The sequence below is a fragment of the Euprymna scolopes genome, chromosome 22 (genome assembly GCF_053919585.1).
Source record: "Euprymna scolopes isolate OS-2025 chromosome 22, ASM5391958v1, whole genome shotgun sequence".
In the NCBI taxonomy this organism is placed as follows: Eukaryota; Metazoa; Mollusca; class Cephalopoda; order Sepiida; family Sepiolidae; genus Euprymna; species Euprymna scolopes.
This window is the reverse complement of record NC_136503.1, coordinates 47,495,638-47,519,401: the sequence shown is the minus strand read 5'-3', so window position 1 is coordinate 47,519,401 and position 23,764 is coordinate 47,495,638. Positions and strand designations below refer to the sequence as shown.

Genomic DNA, 23,764 nt, shown 5'->3' with positions numbered 1-23,764 from the left:
TTTTTTTAGGGCGACAAATTTATCATTCCTCCTATATATTTTAATAAAAACTAATCTTCCTCTATGTGCGAATGAATGCAGCATTTTGTTCATTAAAATATAAATGTTTACATAAAATATATCAGAATAGCTGAATGATATTCCATTAAACCATGGAAATGGGCAATCATTATTTAGATTTAAAAGCTATTGTATTATGTATATAATATTAATGACAAAATTAAATAATTTAGATGATTTAATGAAAATTACTTTCTACACTGCGTGTCAAATTATTAATGAGATAACATTTTTTTACCAGTTTCAGAAATTTACCGGTAGTTTCGTATCAAACGCTTCGGAAACGTTGGTAATGCTGAGCTGCACGTACTGTGAAATTTTCGTACTGTTCCGCGCAATCTAAAAAACTTGCCATCGTAATTGCTAATCCACAGTATTTGAGGTGTGTCAAATTATTAACAAGGCAGTTTGTTTAGTCAATAAAATGGGTCGTAAAGGTGGTTTGATTAGTTCTGAAAAGTACTATTATAGAACAGCTAGCAAAAACCCTTGAAATATTGAAAATGATAGGAGATTACCATCAAATTGAAGAACTTTGTCAAGGACCCTACAAAAGTAAGTAAGAGAACTGATAAAAGTAAATCTAGAGTTGTTTTACGCCGTTCTCTACTCAAAAGTAAAGTTTTTAAGAACCCTGTCCAGACCAGTCGAGAAGTCTTTGATCAAGTTGGATTGAAGAATGTCTCAAAAAGTACTCAATGTTGCCTTCAGAAAGAAGTGGCAGTCTGTTAAGCCTGTGACAAAGCCTCCATTAAAGCAACATCACATACAAAACCGATTGAAATGGGCAGAGGACAACATGAAAACAGATTTTTCCAAAGTTTTGTTCACGGATGAAAGTGCATGTCACTTGATGGCCCAGATGGCTGGGGCAAGGGATGGGTCCTAGATGGACAACATCATCATCAGCGTTTAAAGCGCCAAGAAGGTGGTGGTAGGATAATGATTTGGGCTGGGATTATCGGAGGTATTTAGTTGGCCCATGGAGAGTCCCAGAAGGCATAAAAATGATGTCAAATGCTTGCATAGCTTTTTTGAAGGAGCACTCTGAACCATGGCTGAAGAAGCAAAGGTTGACGTTCAGAAGAACCATTATTTTTATGCAGAATATTGCTCCTTCGCCTGCAGCAAACAAAAGCAAAGAGTGTTTGCAACAACTGGGGTTCTCCAGGCTACGGAAAATGGAGTGGCCTTCGAATTCACCAGATTTGAACCCAATTTAGAATCTTTGGAGTATCATGAAACGACGTCTCTATGCAAGTGAACACCAATTTAAGAGCAAAGATGAGTTGCGTGATGCTCTCCAAGAGGTACTGTGAGTTGTAGAATGCTCTCCAAGAGGTATCTCGAGGACTAACTGTTCATGAAAACACAAATTTGACTAATTCTGTGGACCAACCTCTTTTACAAGTCATTCATAAATAAAGATCGCATATCCCCTACTAATTATGTCAACATAGAAATTGCTATGTAGTTATTGTGTTCTAAGCATTTTTCCTAGTTCATTCAATGTTTGAAAATTATTTCAATAAATAAGTTATGGGTATATTGTTTTTTTTTTTTTGTCAATGTCATTAATAACTTGACACACTGAAATCAACAGATATTCCTGTCTTCTGCCATAGTTTCGCTAATACTGCTTTAAATACTTTTATTTTCTGACTGGAGTAGCTGAATAGTATTGTAAACTTTCTCAAAGTTTCATGGATTTTTATTCACTCGTTCCTTAAATATTTTTTTAAAAAATGTAAACTCGTTAATAATTTGATATGCAGTGTATTAAGAAAGGACCTTGTATTACTGATGGTGGTTATAATAGATTAATAGTAGCAAGTAAAAATGGATGCCACCTTCTCTTTGAAGGTTTATTTGGGGGAGTTCAGTTGTGAACATACCTTATGTGCATTCACTGTTGTCAGTCCATCCAGTCAGTGCTCCAACAAAGAATTATCCATCCAAAACCACATCCAAACTAGCCCTGCAATGCCCAGTTTTACAATATGCTTAAATATGATATTTTGATTAATGAGGATTTCGTATTTATTTATATTATATTATATTGGAGCAAATATATACTATGGATTAAAAAAACTTGTGCACTACCACTGAGAATTGAAACCAAAACGTTTAGCTTACAATTTACTTTTTCCTTCGACATTAATGCCTGAGCTATGAAGACAGGTTTGCTACAAGGTTAAAAATGAAAACATGAGCCAATAGCTATTATATTACGCATGCATATTAGCAATGCTGTCGTTCAACCTTCACCTGACAAATCCCCCCCCCCCACACACACTTTTGCACGGATTTGATTGGCTAAAACCCAAATAAAGTTTTGCATGGGTTCGAATACACTTAAGTTTCATGTCTGTAGACCAAAAACTGACAGGAGTTTGGTAGGCAAATTTTTTTTAAACAAAAATATATACGTATACATAAACATATATGGAAAGAGATTTGTGTTTACTATACTCTTTTTACAAATATTACGCAAGTATAAATCATGTAGTGTATCTGCATGAATATAATTACATGTAATAATTAACTAAAGACGATTATCCCATAAAAAAAAACGAAAAAACTAATAAGGAATTAATTAAAATGGACGTTTAAAAGAATATGCAAATTAGCTAGATCTTTTGCTAGTGAATGCAATTCCACAACCCATATATAACAAAGTTGTATTTGCTTTTTAAATAAATAGAAGAAAGGGTTTTTCATCCGAATATAAAAATTAAAAAAATAAAAAAAATTTATAGGAGTATAGATAGATATAGATATAGTTGAATGGGAGACTTGCAGAATGAGATGTTGGCTTGACCAAAACCTAAAAACAAGTTTCACTGACACTGAGAACTCTGAAAGGACCCAACAGTCTTAGAAAGGCACACTCACCAAAACCAATTGGCATCTTTCCCATATTCAACTCCAACATTATTTTCTCCAAGGAGGGATGTGGCTGGCTATAACCATTTCCCCTTTCATTATACTGGGATCTCTTCACTCCTGACTCCCTCATCTTTTGGCAGTCCAAAGATTGGATGCTACAGACATCTACTGAAGAGGTCATCTAGCTGGCCTCCAGTCATAGGATCACCTGTGGATAGGATAACCCTGGATATTGTTCTTATCACAAAGCTAATTCCAGCAAGACTCTTCTCACTCAATGGGAGTAATTTTTTTTCGACATTCAAAGAAAATCTATGGGTGGTCTGACTGGCTAGAGATATCCTCAACTCTCTGCGTTCCCATCTTTGGAAAAAGCATCTAACAGCTGCTCGCCTGCCACTTAAATAAACCACCAAAACATACTATGTAAACATGTGCTATGCAGTAACACAAAGAAAAAAATAAATATTTAACAGAGCCAACAAATGCATAATTTCTGGAAACAAATGTGAGTTTAATGAAGGTTTTTGTTATCCAATCATGTCTAAATATATTGGGAGGGGGGGGACTTTGATTTTACTTTATTATATAGATAAATTAAAATCTACATCTTATTTTTAGTACTCCTTACAACTCTGTATATGTTTTTTGCATTGCCTTTTATAAGGCACCTATTTAAAATAGCAAATGTTTATATCCAACTAAAACTCAAGAAATACATGACAATACTTACAAAGTTAAGACTTAACTACGTAGTCCTGGGTGTATATCTAAAATTAAAAAGATTCATTATTTAAGGATCGAATGGCCGTTTATATCTTTTAACATTATGATGTAAAGGGAAATAAGAGTTGTTTTTTTTTTCATTGTTATTTCACGTACACAAATAGAAATAGTGTATGTCCAGATAGAAATGGGCTAGACAAATTCCTCTCTAGACATGCACAACTAAAGTCGACAAAAAAAACAAAAAACAAACAAACACTTTCCTTTGCATGATAACATTAGCCACTTAACATCCAAACTATAAAAAATTAAATTTTTATAGATATTATACATTCAGGATTACAGTGAAAATATATCAACTTCGATGGTGTTTTTGTTGTGTATTTTTCATGTTTTAGTCGGACATACACATGCCTTTATATAGATTTTTTTTATAATATGGAATGGTAATTTCTTTAAAATGGATAAAAGATGCCAACTCACTTTGTCAACTCATTACACAGGTGAACTTCAAAAGTTTTTGAATAGTATATACAGATTTCAATTTTTGGGAAAGAAAATCTTATGTCTGTACAAAACATTAAATTAATAATTAATGAACTAAATTTCCATCGCAAAAAAAAAAAAAAAAAAAAAAAATTTTTCACATGGATAACATTTTGTCTGACTAAACTAAATATTCAATATAATTTAAGAAATAAATTGTAATAATTGATCACAAACTTATTTATGAATAGCTGGGGGGGAGGGGGAGTAGTCCAAGCATTTTTTTTTTTTTTTTACTGAAAAGTTCAGATGTAATCATCACCATAGAGAGTGATGATATTTATTATTCCTGATAAATTCAGACATGGTGTTATTTTGGTGCAACATCCTAGTTATTGCTGGAAGACACTTCCAGTTGACAGGAAGCATGAGGCTGTAATGGAACAAGATGGATGAAAAAGATTTAGCTTAAATTGAATAGTTAGGGACCATGAAAGTCACAGGCAGTGTCATATTATAGATCAACTGAATTAAATGTTGCAATCTGTCAAATACATTCTTTGTCATGTCGTGAAACAAGTTATCAAAAAAATTGTTTTTATCTTCATCTGAAAATCACATAAAATGGCACCATGTACAAAGCCTATAAAAACAATCCGGTTACCTAACCTAAAGTTGATGAATTAACAATTTAAGGGATGGATTTCTTATTCAGTCAAGCTTACTAATAATTAATGAATTGGGGGGAGGGGGAGTAGAGTTAAAAGAATTTTAGCCATAAACAAAATTCCATGTTTGACAACAGAAAGAACCACTCACAGAAGCAAATCTTGTTCATTTTATGAACCTACAGAAATACATTTGTATTATTGAAATACAAAAATAAAATATTGCTATTTTTGATGACAAACTATTATACACATCATGAAGAGATTCACACATTTTTTTTTTTCTCTAAAAAAAAAAAAAAAAAAAAAAAAAAAAAAAAAAAAAAAAAAAACACAAAACAAAAAAGACGACGTTTCTGAATTTTTGAGACGACTATTAATTATAAACAATAGATAATATATACAAGTAATAAGTATAGAGTTATATATATATATATTTTTTTTTTTAATTACATTTTCACCCCAAACAACTTTGGTGTAAGGGGCTACTATCAGGGACATAAGCTACTGGGATACTATGTAGAGAGTTGGGCAGCAAGATGTCGGTTCACATTAAACTTGAACTTCTGCATGTCAGTACAGTTGGGGAAGCAGAGACCCGGAATGGAATTCCAAAGTCTAGCAGTGCTGGGGAAGAAACTACTGGAGTAGAAAGTTCTCTTACATCTAGGGATCTCAGTGTAGGTGTGGGATTTAGCTGCTTGTCGGGTTTGTCAAGGGTATTTACGTCGTGGGGGCACAAGTGCTTGCAGTTCGTCAGAGCATTCACCATTAAAATACTTGTAGAACAGGCAGAAGGATGCAACATTTCGTTGATGAAATAGACGCTGAAGCTTAGATGACAGTTCAGGACCTATCAAGTTGGAAACTCTTTTGGAACTTGTCTAGGAGAAAGACTAGTAGCAGATGCACCAGCCCAAATATGACAATACTCCATACATGGGCGAATGGTGGCCTTATAGAGGTACAGGATACCTTTGGGCATTAGTAGCTTTCTAGCATGGTAGAGAGAGCCTACCTTCTTCGCAATGGTCCTGGCAATGCTCTTAATGTAATCGTTCCAACTCATGATTCCTGTGAACGTTAGGCTAAGGAGTTTAAAAAAAGTACTTTCAGATAATGAATCTTCGGCCATTGCTATTGGTGATAGAGAAGGTTTCTTGTAATTATTAAAGGAAACAAATTTAGTCTTGGCAGCATTGAATGTGACCATCCATTTTTTCCCCCGTTCCACTACAGATTGGAGGTCATCCTCTAGTGTTTCTGCCATTTCTTTAGATATGTATTCATTTGTTTTCTTGTCATGCCTGTTACAGAGCGTGTTGTCATCAGCATATATACCCATATCAGAGGCAATTTTGTCGGGGAGGTCATTTATGAATATTAGGAATAATAAAGGTCCAAGGATAGACCCCTGTGGCACTCCCGCATTTATATCATTGTTTAGGTGTATGACCATCGAGGATAACTTGAATTTTTCTCTTATCTAAAAGAAGGATTTAATTATATTAAGTATTCGTCCAATCTAATTTTCCTGAGAAGACCTTCATACCATACCTTGTCAAAAGCCTTAGATATATTTAGAGCTACTGCTCTACCCTTCCCTGCTTTGTCCAGTGTATATACGTTCAGAGATTACAGTTAGGATATCTGCTGTAGAACGGGCTTGCCTAAATCCATATTGTTGGTCGGTAAGAAGTTTTGCATCTGTAAGGTGATGGGCTTGAGCTTGATTAATTATCAACTCAAATATTTTAGCGAAAAATGAGAGGAGGCTAATGGGGTGATAATTTAATGGATCAGTTCTTTCGCCAGAATTCTTGAAAACTGGTACCAGAAGCAGTTTTCCAGCAGTCCGGAAAGCAAGATTCATTAAGGCATTTGTTGTAAAGTTTGGAGAGAACTGGAGCTACTTCGGCGGAGCATTTTTTTTAATAGCACAGCTGGGATGGGATCAGGTCTACATGCTTTTGAAGTGTTAAGGTTTTTTATGATAGCATGCACCTGAGAAGGGGTGATTTTCAGATCGTCTAGCATGGCGTCTGTCTGCAAAGGAAAGTCAGGGAAGGGGTGGTTAGCAAGTTTCAGTGTAGAGTTAGAGGCAAACCGACTGGCGAGCATGTTAGCCTTCTCGGTTGCTGAGCAACAAGATATACATTAATATATAGTAATAATTAGTAATAAATGGTGATATTTACAACTAGAAATAAAAAGTAGGTTTAAGGCTCCTAAAATTCGTAGTGGAATTGTCTGCAAGAACCTGTGGCGCAGTGGTTAGAGTACTGGGAAAAATCAATTGTAAAAGTGATTTTCTGTTGAAGGTTCAATCCTCAGAGTGGGAGACTGAAATTTACATTTGCAAATTACTTAGGACCTCTATCTAGTTATGGCTGATGGAACAAGAGCATGCTACCCCAGTGAAGAAAATAAAGGGTTCCGCTTCTGCTGAGTTTGACAGGATACACCTGAAGAAGGTCTCAGGTTATATCGACCGAAATGTGAAAATCACTCAAAATGAGAACAATAGTCCGAATGCAAACGCAATGCTTGATGTTGAACTTAAAGACCCTATAGTGATTTACCACAAGTGTCTTTCTTGCCTCCTTTTCTCTTGTGTACTTAGTACTACAACAAAAACAAGGTAATGATGGGAGAAGCAGCTACTTGTCAAGTGTCAAAAAAAACAAAAAATATTGTGGCTATGGATAACATTAGAAAAAAAACAAAAAATATTGTGGCTATGGAGAACATTAGAAAAAAAACAAAAAATATTGTGGCTATGGAGAACATTAGAAAAAACAAAAACAAAAATTTTGACATTAAAAGTAGTTTTAGGTTGTTTTAATAAAATATTTAAAAAATAAAAGATATCATTTAGAGTTAAAATTATAGTTTTGTGGTTAGATAAACAAAGTTCAAATTGATATTGTGAAAGAAGCCAAAACAATGTTGATACTTTTCAAGTGTATTTTTCTCAATTTTACATGCATAATACTAATTGGATTTTTAATAGTAATGATTCCTCTTTTAGCGTTCTTCAATAACCATAAACTTTATAAATTACTCCATGTAAGAATGTTTGAAGTGTCATGGTTATGCGAAAGAAGCTGAAGCAAAACAAAATGGCTACCGAATTTGAACTGATGTCGTGTTTATCTGACAAAATTTTAATTACTCAAAATAATTCCTCATCTAATATTTAATAATAAAAATAATTATGCATAAACAGATTTTTTCTCGCATTCTTCCATGGCTAGAATCTTTATAGATTGCTGAAAGAAAAAAATACCTACATGTACTTTGAGCAGACGACAATGATGAGACAAAGCTTGAAAGAGGTCATTGGAAGAATGACTGGTGTTAAAGTATAAAGTTAATGCCTATAATACTATAAAGAAAATATGAAAATAATTGCATGCACCATTATCTGACATTTTTCTTCTATTACGAGAATTATGACGATGATCCAACTTATCAAAATTGGATCACGAGTGATTTGGTTTTTAAATAAAATGGATGAATATTTGAACAGCTAAATATCGAACCTTAAATCAACATGAAAAAATAAAATAGTAAATGCTGCATAAATCATTCACACTATGCCACTATCAGCCGGTCACAGAGGTGTGACCGATAGACGTGTTATAGTAAATGTCTTAAAGCGGTCTTGGGAAGATATGAAGATGGCCGTCGTTAGGATCTGTAAGAAAAGCATACCTGAGATGTTGGATGCGCTGTGTGGCTCCTTCTTCTCCCAGGAAACGTCTCGACTTCTTGGTATTCTGACTGGAATTTTCATTTTTCGGACCGCTTCGTTGTTCAATGAAGGCGTTTATGAAGGCATTTATGGCAAACAAGAAAAACAACACGCAACACAATTGTAATATATATGGAACATAACTATTTTATTTTACATTAGATACAATATATATTACACAAAAAACTTTTACAATTTAAAACTGGACAATAGGCTTTTCAAAGCTAACTAGTTTTGAGGGAGGGGTGCTCCTCCCTCCTCATTGACGGAGAGACAAAAATTATGGTGCTTACCTCATGACGGCCTGAACAGAAGGGAGATCTCTAGGAAATGGAATTATGGGAAGGTGTTTCTTTGTATCTCTACGCTCATGGCCAAATAACAACCCGGCCATGCTGTAGAGTGCGTTAGAAACAGTGGCACGGAGAAAATAGTGCCACAACACCATCTAAATACCCCCCCCCTATTTTGTCTTTGCTATAGGATTGGATTAAATTGCTTATGACAAGAGCTATGTATTCGTTTCTTCTGCCAATTATCATATTCAAAGTGTTCTTATGTTCTGTACGATCCTCTTAACTATGTGATAAACACTACACAACACAACATTTATATTTTTAAAAGAATTGGCTTGGGAGCAGGGGTATGATCCCTTAATTCTGTAACGATGTCTGTCAAAAACTACAAGATAAAATAATTGGCTAAGGAAATATAAATACACATGAAAATAGTTGCGATAAAGAGTTTAATACAAAAATGCAATATGAATATAATTAATTCAATGCAAATAAGTATAAAAGACTGTTTTTATGGAGTATGACATTGGACTGTTGACGACTATAACTATGTATTAATGTTATGGACAAAGTTGACTTGTCATTTAAAAAGGTATAAAGACAGACAAGGCATCATATCTTGCTTAATCACGTTTTTCTTAACTTTTTCAATCTGTTCCACAACCCTGCAAGTCTAAAAGGCCAAAAACTCATGCTGATAAGCCTCGTGATATCCGAGTACACACATTTTTGTGCAGATTTAAAGCCATTTTTATTTTTCTATTCCTACTATTTCCAAACTGATTACTCAATATTCTGAATTTGTGATGAATTTGCTCAGCATGTCGTGACACGCAGGCTTTCTTATTAGAATCACTTCTGTTAATGTTATTTTGTGTCTGGTACTATTTTCCATCACAATGTACAATCATTTATAGGCAACATTACTGCAATTATTTTAGTTTCAATAAAAAATTAAAACTGATTCAGCAAATCTTGCATATCTTCCTTCATACAAATTAGCATTTCAGCCTGGTGTTGCCCGGGTGTTTGGAGGTGTATGTTGAGCAAAAAAAGTCAATTTTTTTTTTTTTTTTAACTTTGACCCCTATTATGACCCCTGAACATTTGTTTTGGACTCAAATCAAGTTATTAAGTTAGATCCATGTCCAAGGAATCTATATCTAAAATTTCAAGTATTTAAACCCAAAACTGTCGGAGGAGCTTGGTTGAACTTTGACCCCTTAACAGCCAAATCTTTGGCCGAAAACTGATCAAACATTTTCCCAAATCTCAGTACTCTGTATATCAAATTTCAAGTCTGTAGACTTAAAATTGACAGAGTTATTGCATAGGAAAATGTACACAGACACACACACATTCACTTTTATAGATATATAGATAAAATATGCTTACAACCCAGGTATTCCCTTTGCCTTCTACAAACAATGTTGGAAATTAATATAAAAAGCAGATATTGATTATGATTTTAGAACTGAAAATTTCAGAAGTGACAGCAGCATGTTTATTGGACCATGAATATATTTTTGCCAACGTCGTAACTTACTTTACATTCTACGAACAAGGTTTCTGACAAAGATAGAAGAATCACCGTTTTCTGAGTTGGCCATTTCGAGTGGATGGTATGTGAAGATTATTCAATCATCTCGTATTCATAATCCTCCAATTTTCTTTTTTATTTGATAAGTAGTGACTCATTAGTAAAAAGAACAAAAACAAATTATAAATTGAATTAAGCAATGCCCACAATAAACATTTAAAAATAGCAACATTAAATTTAACAATACTTAAAAAAAAAAAAAAAATAACAAAACAAGATGAAATGTATATTTCCATTTTATTTATCTTATTTTATTCCTGTAACATTGAGAAATCAAAATAACAGGACCAGAATACAAAGATAAAAAAAAAGACAAAACATAACAAAAATTGACTCAATTTTACTTTTTGAAAGCAATCGAGTAAATAAAAATTTAGGGCTTTTTCTTTTCGTAACTTGTTTTAAGCAAAACCCAATAAACACATTTATAATCAATTACAATTTTTATTTAAAAAAATAAAAATTGTTACATTGTACGTTTTTATCTAAAAAAGTAAACACCAACATTTGAATGCAACTTTTATCTCAAATGTCTTTGCTAAAGAGAAAAGCCAAATCTCTTTAACGAAATTGAATCACAACTGTTGAACAGCAAAAGAACAAGCAGCATCAACCGGGATGTTTTGTAAAATGATAGAAAGTATAAAAAATATTCCTTGTTGTAATAGTACTACAAGTTTGAACTTTGTCAAAAGAATTCTAATACTTTTAAGAGGAAATTATTTATGATGAAAAAGATGTTCAGTTTATTCAACTTTATTTGTAAAAAAAAAAAAAAAAAGTTGTCATGTTGAGTAATATAAATGGTGAGATGTCCGACTCTTCAATGAACAGCTTTGGAGGAACATTTGGATTTTAACAAAATCTAGCTTTAATGAAATTTGTTTTAAAATGAAGGATGGAAAATTGATTTACATTTGATTTTGAAAAATAGTTTCATGTGGAATTTTGTTTCTGTTGTTGAAATGCACAAAACAATTTAGATTGAGCAATAAAGTGGAATGATTCTTTCATAGCCATAAAACCTTCATTATACATAAATATACATGCTTGAATGTTAATGGCAAAAAACAAAAATCTTATGTATTAATCTTCAGCTATGGTAGAGCTCACAATAATGGATTTGTGTCTTCACTTGGCACTATCAAAGGCTTGGTTTAGGTGAAGGCTGGTTTTACAGAGATCTTTGTGCAAGTCCATCTTTGTCGTGACTTCTAATGCAAAAGAAGTATTCACAACGGTGTCGTCAACCCTCAGCACATATTCCAGCCATCTAAACTGCAGGTCGCCTATAGGAGATGCCCAAGTACATGTTTCATAAAGACTTATCCATGGGTATATAACATACTATATTTTACCAACTGATAAAATAACACACCAGCCAGAGTTCCCAGAGGAAAATTGTAGGCTGTAGCTTGCCAATCAGACAGAGTGGCTATGGTACCAGATAGCCACCAGATACTGGTCAGATGCATTTCTGGGTTTGTTAGTTTACCCCTAGTAGGGGTCCCTCATACCAGACACAACAGCATGTCTGTACAGGTTATGCATGTCAGGTGATGAGAGACAGATCCTCTGGAGGTTTCTGTTAGGGACCTCACTTTGTAAAAAATAAAATAAAAAATAAATAGAAATAATAGTTAGCACATCAAAATTTCCACTAAATATTTTTTTAGGGCTTTTGAAGAATTGTCAATTTTATTTAAAAATATTTTATTATTTAATTGAAAAATAATTTTAATTTGTTTTTTATTATAATTATAAAGAAACAGCCTCTATTTTATAGTATACAAACATTCAAATTGTTAGTTTTGTTACTTAAAAAACAAACAATTTGAATGTTTGTATACTATAAAATAGAGGCTGTTAATTTCTTTATATTTATAAAAAAACATATTTAAAAAATTATTTTTCAATTAAATATTAAAAATAAATAAAAATAAAATAAAAGACTTTCTATATTTTATTAGATTTAAGATAAAATTATTCTTTAACGAGTTTTTTTTTTTAAAATTCAAATTATTTTTGCTTTTTTTTTTTGTTCCAATTTTAAACTGAAAGCAATTTTGTTCAAAATAATGACATGCAAGCATTACACTTCATTTCCCCATTTTCAGTAACAGTGAAGTAGCTATACTAAAAAAAAAAAAAAAAAAGCCATTCTATCACCCTTTAAACTCGGGTTAGATTGTTGTAATTAGCAATTAGGAGTTTGCAAAGCCAATTAAATTTAAAAATTCAAAATTACTAATTTTCTGCTCTCTACAACTACAGGTTAAATAATATTACTACTAGTGATGTTCTTGTGTGTACGATGGACTGTACCAATCTTTTGACTATTTAATAAACAGTGAGAGGGAGATACTTTTTAAAAAAAAGAGTAAACAAGGAGTGGAAATCAGACATACAGGGAGTAGTGATGAAAGCGATAGAAATTTAGTAAGACATGGCTCACGCTCAGAGTTAATTGCAAATTGTGTCAAATTAAGACAATTATGGTTTTCAAACCCAACTCAATACCAAAACACAAAATATTTTAGCATGTAATAAGTAAAATATATAGGAAAAGAAGCTAGAGGGGAAGGGTACATCTACATTAACTCAGATTTATATATAACTGTGGAGATGGTGGGCCCACAAGGTGTAGTTGATGTGCGCATGTGTGAGTGAATATTAGACATTTTATTTCAAACTTTAATAAAAAAAAATTTTTTTTTAAAAAGCCTTATTTAAGCGTTTAATTTCAATTTTTTTTTACAGAAAAACAAACGATTAAAAAATTGGAGCAAATGAATGCGTTATGATAAAAAGTGTAAAAAAAATAGATAAATAAACGTAATAAATGTCAGTAGAAAAATTTCATTGTGTGTATTAGTGTTTAGTGTTTGCATAAAATCAATTTGTTTAGATGAAAAAGTTATGTGAAAGCTGTTAGCATTCATAAAAAATACAAAATTGAAGAAATCTCGACAATCACATGGTAAAAAAAAAAAAAAAAAGAAAAAAAAAAGATTTTGGAGATGCACAGCAGTATATGTGTCAAGTTGTTTTGTTAATCTTAATTGCTAAACTATCCAATAACTGAATGGCTTTGAATAAAAGGTTTCATTTCTGACAAACATAACGTCACTTGCATTGAAAAGAGGAACTTAATCCTAAATTATTAATTTAATCGTTTAAAAGAGGTTTAAAAGTTCTAATTGCTAATAATTCCAGGATTTACTAAATTTTTCCTATTGATAACATTAATGTTAGGTCCTTGTTAAGCAAATAAATATTTGTATGAAAACATTTAAGAATTTTCTTTAAGACAAAATCAGCTTAAAGTGAAACCCAGTCTTTGCATTACCAGGACCAATACATCTTATTACAAAAATAATAAAAAACACTGGAGGAATATATATCCCATAGTAATTTTTATTTATACAAACATAATATGTGCATATATGTTGTAGCTGTGACTATTTCAACTCCAACTTCTTTAGATCACAGTAAATACGCATGAAATAAAGTCGCAGCTGAAACATGTATGCACATCTATAACCAATTTATGTCTGTATAAATAAGTTTTATACTATAATTCAGCTCCACCTGTTATCGAACACACTTATAAACACTACTTGGATGAACATCTAGGAACAACAACTATACATACATACTAGTGTATGGAAACTTTTAAACATTGTGTACTAAGAGACTTAAAAAGTAAATTACCAAAAATCCCATATCTAATTTTTGTTCATACACCCATATTTTACATATAAATAAAAACACACCTAGAAAAATTGGGAGCAGAAAGAAATTTTTTTTTTTTTGAAGTCAATTTATTTTGGCTTTTAGTTTCAAAACTCACCTAATTTTAAATGAATTAAATTTTTAAGTTTTGTTTCATGTGAAGTGTTTTTTCATTTTTTTTTTTTTCATTTTAAATTGAGGAGTGGCTGTACAAGTGTTTATTTCCAGTAAACTTTTCTGATTTAAATACCTTATCTTTGTTATTGCTGAAATATTGGGAGAATGTTAAATTTACAAAGATTTTTTTTCCCAAATTCTCCGAAAATCTGATTATAAAAACAAAAACCCTCCAAAATACTTCCATAACTGGAAATTTTTGTAAAATATGTTAACAGAATTTCAATTTTATTCTGGAAGTGTTTATGAAAATTCTAATTTTATTGATTCAAAAGTTAAATTGGGGAAAAAAATACCTGGGTAAAATATTAAACGAAAGCTAAAATAAACTAAAAATTAAAATGGATGAATTAAATGAGTGAAAACTCAAGGATTGTGTGGCGTTGGCCTAGAAATGGCTTCAATTTAAATTCATAATGGTGGATAAGGCATCATCTTGACTTCGACCTCTGTGCACCACCTAAAAATGAAGAGGGAATTCAGTTTATAAAAAGGCATTATTTGGTTTAGTATTTTTTTTCTATCATGTAAGATTTTAATTTTGTAAAAAACATTGAATACAAAATTCTAGCAGTTTAAGTTATCTGGTAGGTTAGACGAATGATCAGAGAAACAAGGTTTTCTAATTATGAAATTCTTAAAGAAAAGTTTACTTTTTATACAAATTCATAGCATCATGTACTCAATTAAAAAAATAATTTCTGGTTTTGTGTATTTTATGTTTATCAGAAAACAATTCTGGCTTGGATTCAATTCTTTTGCTAATCAAAGACGGAGTTCAACAAAATAATAGTTGCAAGATTCAGTATGCAATCATTTGTTATAGTGCATTAAAATGGTAGAAAAAATACAAAAAATATTTTAGAATATATATATATATATATATATATATATATATATATATATATATATATATTATATATAAATATTGAAAAAAGAAATTCCAGGTTAATAAACATTTTCAATACCAAGTGGAGCTGCTTCTCATTCTCAGCACTAGAGATATTAAAGTCTATCTTATTCTGTAAAATTTATAATCCACTTAAACTGATTAAAAAAAAAAAAAAGGTCTTTTTTTTTTTTAATTATTGAGAGGATTTTCCTAAGTAAAAAACTCTAGTTTTCATTTTTCTAATGATAGATTGGAATGTTTTTCAATCTAAAAGGATCATAACAAGTACTTAGTAAAATCATCTTAAAATAAAATCTAGCATTCATTTACTTTTCTAATTTGATGAGAAAAACGGAAAATAAAAGCTTATCTAAAATAGGAAAGCAACACAAGATAGTTCCAGACGTGATCATAAAAGGTTTTAGAAAATTAAAAGAACAATGTTGCTTTCATAGGGGATTGTGGTCAAGAATGTAAAGGCAAGAGAGCACAGAAAAAATAAACATTAAATTAGCTAGAATAGCAGACAGACCATCTAACTACATCAGCAAGATCCTGGAAAAGGAAAGTTGCTTATGGTGAATTATTTCAGTTTAGGAATCCTAATGTAATTGGAAGGTTTTCAGTAAATTTCCTTTTTCAGCCATTCACAGAATTGATTTTCTGATACGCAATTGCTGCTCTTAGATGAACCATTATGTTAAACTGTTCAGAAAAAAAAAAATTCAATGCAATCTGCCAACATAAGCTTACTTATATTTTAAACATTTCTTAGCAACATTTAAAAAAAAAAATTTGTTATATATGTATTAGTTTTGTGATCTTTTTATGCAGACAATGTGTGTTGCCTGCAAAGCAACATATTCAGATCCATAAATACAAGTAAACATTTTTGGGAAATGCTTGGACAAATTCAGCAAACAATTTCTCTGCTGACTAATGTGACAAATTGATTCCGAAATAAAATGTCGGATATGAATCAGACTGGAAATGACGTTTTTTTCTTTTAGAACTTCTATCCAAGGAGAAATAAAAAATAAATTCATGAAAAAGCGTTCCTTATTTGTGCTTTTATCTTGGGGAGTCAATCTCCTTTTCAGATTTTCCATCTGGGCCATCATCAGCTCAGCCGACGCCACAGAGTCGTGATCACTCAAATTTGGATCTTAACGACTTTTCTTTTTCATAGTTGGAGATATCATGTTGACCTCTGCACTAAAAAATCAGTGTAAATTAAAACATTAGAGTAACCAAACGAATAGACAAGACAATTATTTTTCAGTCCCATGAGGGAGAAGTTGACAGAAGAAAAATTTTAATTTATCATTCAGCTGCTTTTGTTCAAATGATCTCATGTCAACTTGAAAAAAAAAAAAATTATAGAATATAAATAATCAAATTCTATGTCTTCAGACCAAAAATGTATATGGAAATGAAATTTTTTTTTTTTTTTTTATCAAAGTCGATTAAGAAATGATAACCAGTTTGTGTACAAAAAGTGCGAGATAATGGAAACGGATGAGAGAAGTTTTCTTGGTATAAAACATTGGAGCAGGAGGAAAAGGTAGTGCTGATGTACAGATAAAATGTGTACAGGTTTTCAGAAAACTATTTTTAATGATCTTGTGTCAAGTTTACAAAAAAAAAAAAAAAAAAAAAAAAAAAATTCACAGAATTAGTTTACAGACCAAATTCTCAGAAATATTTCAGATAAAATGCAAAATAATTAAGTTATTTTTATTACTATTATTTATGAATTCATCTAGTTTATATTTAAAAGGATTTACATTAGACATTTGTTAATCTCATTAGGAAATTATGGCCCCTCCAACTAATGGAGTGGTAGGTTCAAGTTTTAAAATCTTTACTTGTTTATTGCTGTAAGAAGAAATGCTAAGCGTTTTCCATATCAGAAATCCCATAAGTGTTTCACAAAATCTTAAATCAGTCCTCATTCGTTAAGATGCCCACAAATTTTATAATTGAGAACCTTTAATCCCTTTCCTTTGTACACTTTCCAATTTTAATATTTTATCCCAATGATGTCTAACTATTGGCACTCAGAATTGAATTGAGCATTTTCTAGGAAGGTCTCAGACTTATAAAATAAAGTGCAATTTTTCCCTATTTGATTTATTGATATAGTTTTCTAAACAAAAACCATTTGATTACTAATTTCCACACAGAAATAAGAGTGACTACCCCCTCTCCTAATACTAAGTCCTCACCCTTTGACTCATAATATCAAAGGAAATCTGGTAGAAATTTAATATGGTCACTTTATATTACAGTATTTTGGACAGCTTCATTAATTACTATACTGGTTAGCAATCCAAAAATTAAAATCAAATAAAAACGATTTTGTTCATGATAAAAATTATACAAAAAAATACAAAAATCTTAAATAGTGTAATCACAGTTATTAGTGTTTGCTTCTCTATGCAGTATGCTAGCAGTTCCAACATCACATAAGTGACAAAAAACAAATATGTTAAAAAAAAAAAAACTAAAAAAAAATAATGACTTTACAAACAAAATTTTTGCATGTATGTTGATGCAAGAATGTTCATGTTTAACCTTTTCATTTAAATTTCATTTATATTTTACTTAGTAATCAAAATGGCGAGGTGGTGTTTAATATATATATATATATATATATATATAGCCATGTATATCAAAAGAAGATACGATTTAAAAGACAATGTAATAAAAATATTCTTAAAACTAATTTATTTTTTAAATTTTAATTTCAGTCAACCACCAATTCAAAATATTTAATTCAAAATGAACTGGAAGCTTAGAAAAATGACAACCATATTCTGAATTTGAAGAAAAATTAAATTAAAAACTCACAGCTGGTTTATCACGGTGTGTGTTCACAGCGTCAATATTGAGGGAGACAAATTCGACTCTACAGCCATAAGCTACTGGTGTCAGCTTGATGACTGTGTGAAGTGGAACCTTCAGATAAGCTAGATCCCCTGAAAAAGGTTGAGGAAAAAAAAAATTGTAAATAGAACAAATTGCAGAAAGAAAAAGATTAAATCAAGATGTAAAAATGCTTATATAGTTGCATAAAATCTGAGCAGTTATATATAAAAAAAAATACAATTTAATATATTCAAAATATTAGAATCTCAAATAGAATGCTGGAAATAAATATATTCCAACATACAAAAGACATGTTGGACCACTTATTTCCAGAAGTATTTGAAATGAATACTAATATAGAAAAGTTCTGATACAACCTATTAAGCTTATATTTAACTATTAAAGCAGTTCTTAGCTATAGTGTTTTTTACAAAAAAAAAAATATATATATATATATATATATATATATATCTCAGTCTTACCCATAAGAATTGAATTATTTTAGTTTATCAACTCAAATTTTTTCTCATATATATATATATATATATATATATATATGAGAAAAACTTCCAAGTGCTCAAACATGAAGTCATAGAACTATTATTTTATTTAATTGTAATTCATTGAGATGAGTATTATTTATTGCGGACTATTATCCTTACCTTTTCTTGTTTCATGACGTTTCGGCCAACTATTCCTCTGGCCTTCGTCAGGTGGTAACCGCGACAGATAGGAATTCTGAATCTCCTGATATGGTAAGACAACAACAACTATAGAAGGCAGTAATTGCAGTAAATGCAGTCAGGAGATTCAGAGTTCCTATCCGTTGCGGTTACCACCTGACGAAGGCCAGAGGAATAGTTGGCAGAAACGTTGTGAAACAAGAAAAGATGAGGATAATAGTCCGCGATAAATAAAATTAATAAACTATTATTTTATTGACTTGTAAATTACTCAGTTTGCTGAGGATTCGTACATCAGGAAAAATCCTAACTTAGTTATTCAAAATAGTCATCTGTCTTGTTTAAAAGTGAAATGTCTAAAACCAAAAATCAAATGGCTAATGATAAACTCAATCATCACTTAACTATGTCTTTAGAAATTTAATTTTAAACCAATACTTATGTCGAGTAAAAACAAGCCAAATTAAGGCATCCCAACAGAATGTATGATATATAATTGTGCATAATCGAACCTGTGTCACTACCCACATGACAATTCTAAGTAATTTTTATACTCATTTTTACTGATTATCTTTTAATCAAGAATTTTATATTATTTACCGATAGAACTTTAATACTCAACAAAATCACAGTTCAGAGTGATTGGTAAGGTTAATTAACATTGATCCTTTAAAATTAATTTTAGTACTTACATGCTGAAATAATATTTAGAAACCCATTCTTAATTTAATACACAAAAGATACCATAAACTTGAAAATCTTATCTAAAAAATAGCGTAAACCATATTCTGCACCTAATTTACCCTAATTTTAATATATTAAATATTTATAATTTTATGGATAAATTTCTAAAAGAAAGCAAAAAACCAACACTTGGATTCTATTTGCTTTTAAATAAATCTAAGCGAAGTATTATTCTAGTTAAAAAAAAAAAAAAAAAAAAAAAAATGAACACAATATTTAACCAACAAATAATTTATTACAAGGTGTTTGGGATAAATTTGACTTTTTGAAAAGGAAAAAGTCATATCTTGACCAATAGTTGATGTATTCTCTAAAATTGAAATTAAATCTCTTAGAGGATCTTCTACATACAGCTCAAATAATCCACTCTAGGCCTTTACCACAGCCTTCAGGTTGGATATGAACATGAAGCTTGCAGCTCCACTATGTCCTTTGAAAGACCCCTGAATATCAGTTTGATCCTGTAATTGTCATTTCCCGGTGTTACAGGCCTTATGATTGATGGCTTTCTCAACTGTACCCCACACATAATCCATGGGATCACAATCATGTCAGCTGAGAAACCAGATGTTGGGACTAATGACGTCCTGGAGATTCTCAGACAGTTTTCTCAAGTGTGACATGAAGCAGTCTTGCTGCCACACTCCACTTTATAACAGTGGACAGCAAAATAAACATTTAAATAGTCATTTCTTAAATGGTGTAGCATGAAATAACCTTCATTAGACCCCCCCCCAACCAATTTGCACAAAACAGATGGTTATAGTCTGCACAAATTTCTGTGCATCATGAAAAGTTCTGTCCTGCTAGCCAATTCTCCAGCTTACTGCCTTCAAGATATTCATAGAGCAATAAACTGCAGTTAACTTGTGGATTTTTTTAATCCAGCATAAATTATATGGTCACTTTCTTCCAATTGTCCACAATCCAGTGCTTAAACCTACCAATAATACACCAAAACCGCTATCTATTGCACTTTATTGTCATTAAATAAAGTGTACTGAAATTGAAAAAGAAAAATCAAATTTATTCTGAACACCTTGTGTAAGTTTCTATATTTAAATTTTGTTTACTTAAAATCATAAGACAAGATTGTCAACATTTATAAGTTAAATGAGATTTGAGAAATATTAAATAAAAATTAAAAACAGTAAGAGATTGTGCAATAGAGCACCAATTCAGTTTGTTTTTTATCAAGGCCAAGAGGTAACTCGAGGATAAAGGTGAAAGAGCATACAGTAGACAATTGGACAATATAGTAATTGTTAGTAATGGAAATTCGGTAAATTTGTTAACTTATATAGAACGGCTCATCAAAAACTTGTTTATGTTAGACTTGAAGACGACCATATTGTAGCCAGCTGGAAAACAGGAAAATGGAAGACAATTCCACAGGTATGCAGTTCTAAGAAAGAAGCTTTGTTCATGAAATCTACGTTTAGGTTTAGGCACAGATAAAGAGTGGGGGGAATTATTGATAGTGATTTCTGCTAGACTAGTGTTTCTTGTGAAAGTTTGGCGAGGGGGGACCATAAATTGGAGCTCAGTCGAGCACTTGCCATGAAATTGCCACTTTAATACATATTCCTACACCAAAATAGAGTTCCTTTGAGTGATAAATGCTTGTTTAATTTCAAACAAATACAGAAAACAATGCAAACGATTATAAAGTTAAATTTGATTAAAAGGATTGTTACGCAAAATTACATTTCAGTTTATTTTGTAATGAACACTATCTGAATTGTAATTAATGAATACTGTAAAGTTAAAATGTCTGGTTAGTTTTGTTTCTTTCAACTTCAGAAACGAAATTAACAGTTAATTTTTATAAATGCTGAAGGATTTCACTTAGATTATTTTGAACCATTTAAAAATAAAAGCTTACCAATTAGTATCAAATTTACTGAATAATTTTATACAACTGCATTATATTACAAATAAAATATGAATGTGAGAGTCACCAAATGATTTCACTTTAATGAGTTTACTGCTTTTACTATTTATGTATGACAAAGCACAATTGCTCCTGTTGATATTTGTATAATATTTAAGCACAACAAATTTTTTTTATATTTACTTTTTTTTTCTAAAAAAAATAATAAAATAAAAGGGAGATGTTTAAAAAATAAAAAAGTCAAACATTAGAAAAAATGTTTTTTAAATTTGAAGATTTGTTTACTTTTTATTATTGTAAATGTTTGTTGTGTATTCTTTTTAATGTTTACCAAATAAACATGACAATGAAAAGTTTAACAAATTTAATTCCCAAATCTGCCAGTCAGTTTGAAAAACATCTGAAACTTAATTCTATTTGTTAAAAAAATATTGACAGGAAAAGTGAAATAAAAATGTTATGATTGTATAAATTAACTGAATGTATCATTTTTACCATTTTTATTCTTATTCACTATTCCTTATACAATTGCTCTATCTCGTCTGAAATTTTCATTTCATGTTTCTAAACTCATGGAAGAAAATTTATCGATTAAGTATTGAGAAAACTAAACTCTAAAGAAAGTCATAATTTATTAGCTTTTAGAAAGCATTTACCAAAATCAAAATGGCTATAAGTTAAAAGTAATTTCACCATTCTGGTGCTAATTTCATAAATAGGGATTTGAGAAAATTAAGTGACAGATATTAGCTTGGTTTGTTTTATGATATATCAGCCCTTTGCAGGTTCTTTGATGACAAATTCAGTAATTTTGGAAAAAAAGTTTATGCTTCAAGTTCTTTATACCTTCAAATATTTGGTCGTTTCATAGAGAAAAACTTTGATTTACAGAAAATGATTTTTGCAAAGAGAAAGAAAATATCACTGTTTGATGCATTTTAGGTCAGGATGCCAGTATCTTTAGACAGTCATCTGGTAGCACCATATTCATAAGAAACTTTTCAAGCAGACACTTTGAGAAAAGAAAAAAAAAATGCAGAAAAAAATAAAATAAAAATAAAGCATAGTTTGATCTACAAAATTTATACCTGGCTTTGGACAAATATTTTAGCTGAAAATTAACCTTATGTTACAGAGAACATTGCAAAAAATATGCCAACTAATTGTTAAATAAATTTAAACAAGTTAAAAGCCAAAAAGTAAAGCCATAATGCAAATATTTCTTTTACAGGGAAGATTTCTTTTGGAATAAGACTTGAAATAGGACTGAAAAACAAACAGATTAACCGGCCTGCTTTTCTTAGTATAGGTGCATCAACTATAATTAAAAACAATTGGATGGCTGGAAAAAATAAAATTCCAGATATTTTAAAATATAAAACATACATATTTAATATTCACATGTTTCATCTTAACCAAAATAAATAATTTTAACACTGACTTTAGTAAAAAAAAAAAATTTTTTTTGAAGCTAGTATAATAAACTGTCGAGAATATTCTAAATTTTTTTTTTAATTCTTCAGAATATTATCAGACATCACTTTTTTTTTTCAATAAGATTGGAAACTGGTATAGCAAACTGACTCCCTCATAATCAAATTATTTAATTTTAAAATGAAATCTTTAAAGTTTTTGCTTAGTGCAAACTTTTTTAAAGATTATTTCCACTTTTTTAATGTTTGAAAATTGTCTAAATATTAAGATAATTTGATGAAAAATAAAATCAATTTTACTTTTCAAAATTGTTGATTTTGAATGTTTAGGAATCTTACAGAAATTTGGAATAAAAAAATGTTTAACACTTGTCACCAGGTAGTAATTATTACCTATACCCTCGTAAAAGCAACTTCTTTTCTGATATGCAAGGTGTTTCATGTTGGTATAATATCACCTTTCACACACTTAAGAAAATGAGATTGCCCAATTAGCAATTAGGTGATTAATCTGATGTAGCCAAGGTAAGAAATTCTGATTATCCACATTTTAAAATGAATTGCGCTAAAAAGAAAACTCATCCTACCAACTAAAGCAGTACAATTTAAAATAACACAAAAAAAATTCATTTTATCAATTTGAAAAATATTTGGCTGATAATTTTTATAATATTTGATTTAAAAAGAAATTGCTTCAATCTTTAAATCTTGATTTCATAAATATATTTAGCTGGCAATTTTTATGGAAGAATTTCTTAGTATTAGCCAACAGACATTTAAAAAAAATGAATAAAATTATATAGTTTGATGTAGAAAGCATTGTGGTATTTTTATGGTGATCCCACTCATTTAA

At 30.5% G+C, this 23,764-nt stretch overlaps 1 protein-coding gene across 17 annotated transcripts in view; it reads right to left on the bottom strand.

Moving 5' to 3' along the window:
• Positions 1-14,284: 14,284 nt before the first annotated feature.
• The window catches only part of LOC145243413 (6-phosphofructo-2-kinase/fructose-2,6-bisphosphatase-like), a 262,913-nt gene continuing 253,433 nt past the window's right edge, over positions 14,285-23,764 (bottom strand). For 10 of the 17 annotated variants that reach the window (XR_013862869.1, XR_013862868.1, XR_013862863.1 and 7 more), the window contains 2 exons: positions 18,140-18,267; positions 14,285-14,854 (listed from right to left, as the gene is read on the bottom strand). Coding sequence is in view for 10 of the 17 variants with exons in the window: in XM_080106276.1 (XP_079962402.1) it covers positions 14,795-14,854; positions 18,140-18,267 (188 nt within the window). In the remaining 7 variants the exon portion in view is untranslated. Of the gene's footprint in view, positions 14,855-16,310; positions 16,502-18,139; positions 18,268-23,764 lie in introns of those variants that run through there. The other 7 variants (XM_080106270.1, XM_080106271.1, XM_080106274.1 and 4 more) reach the window with 4 other exon arrangements.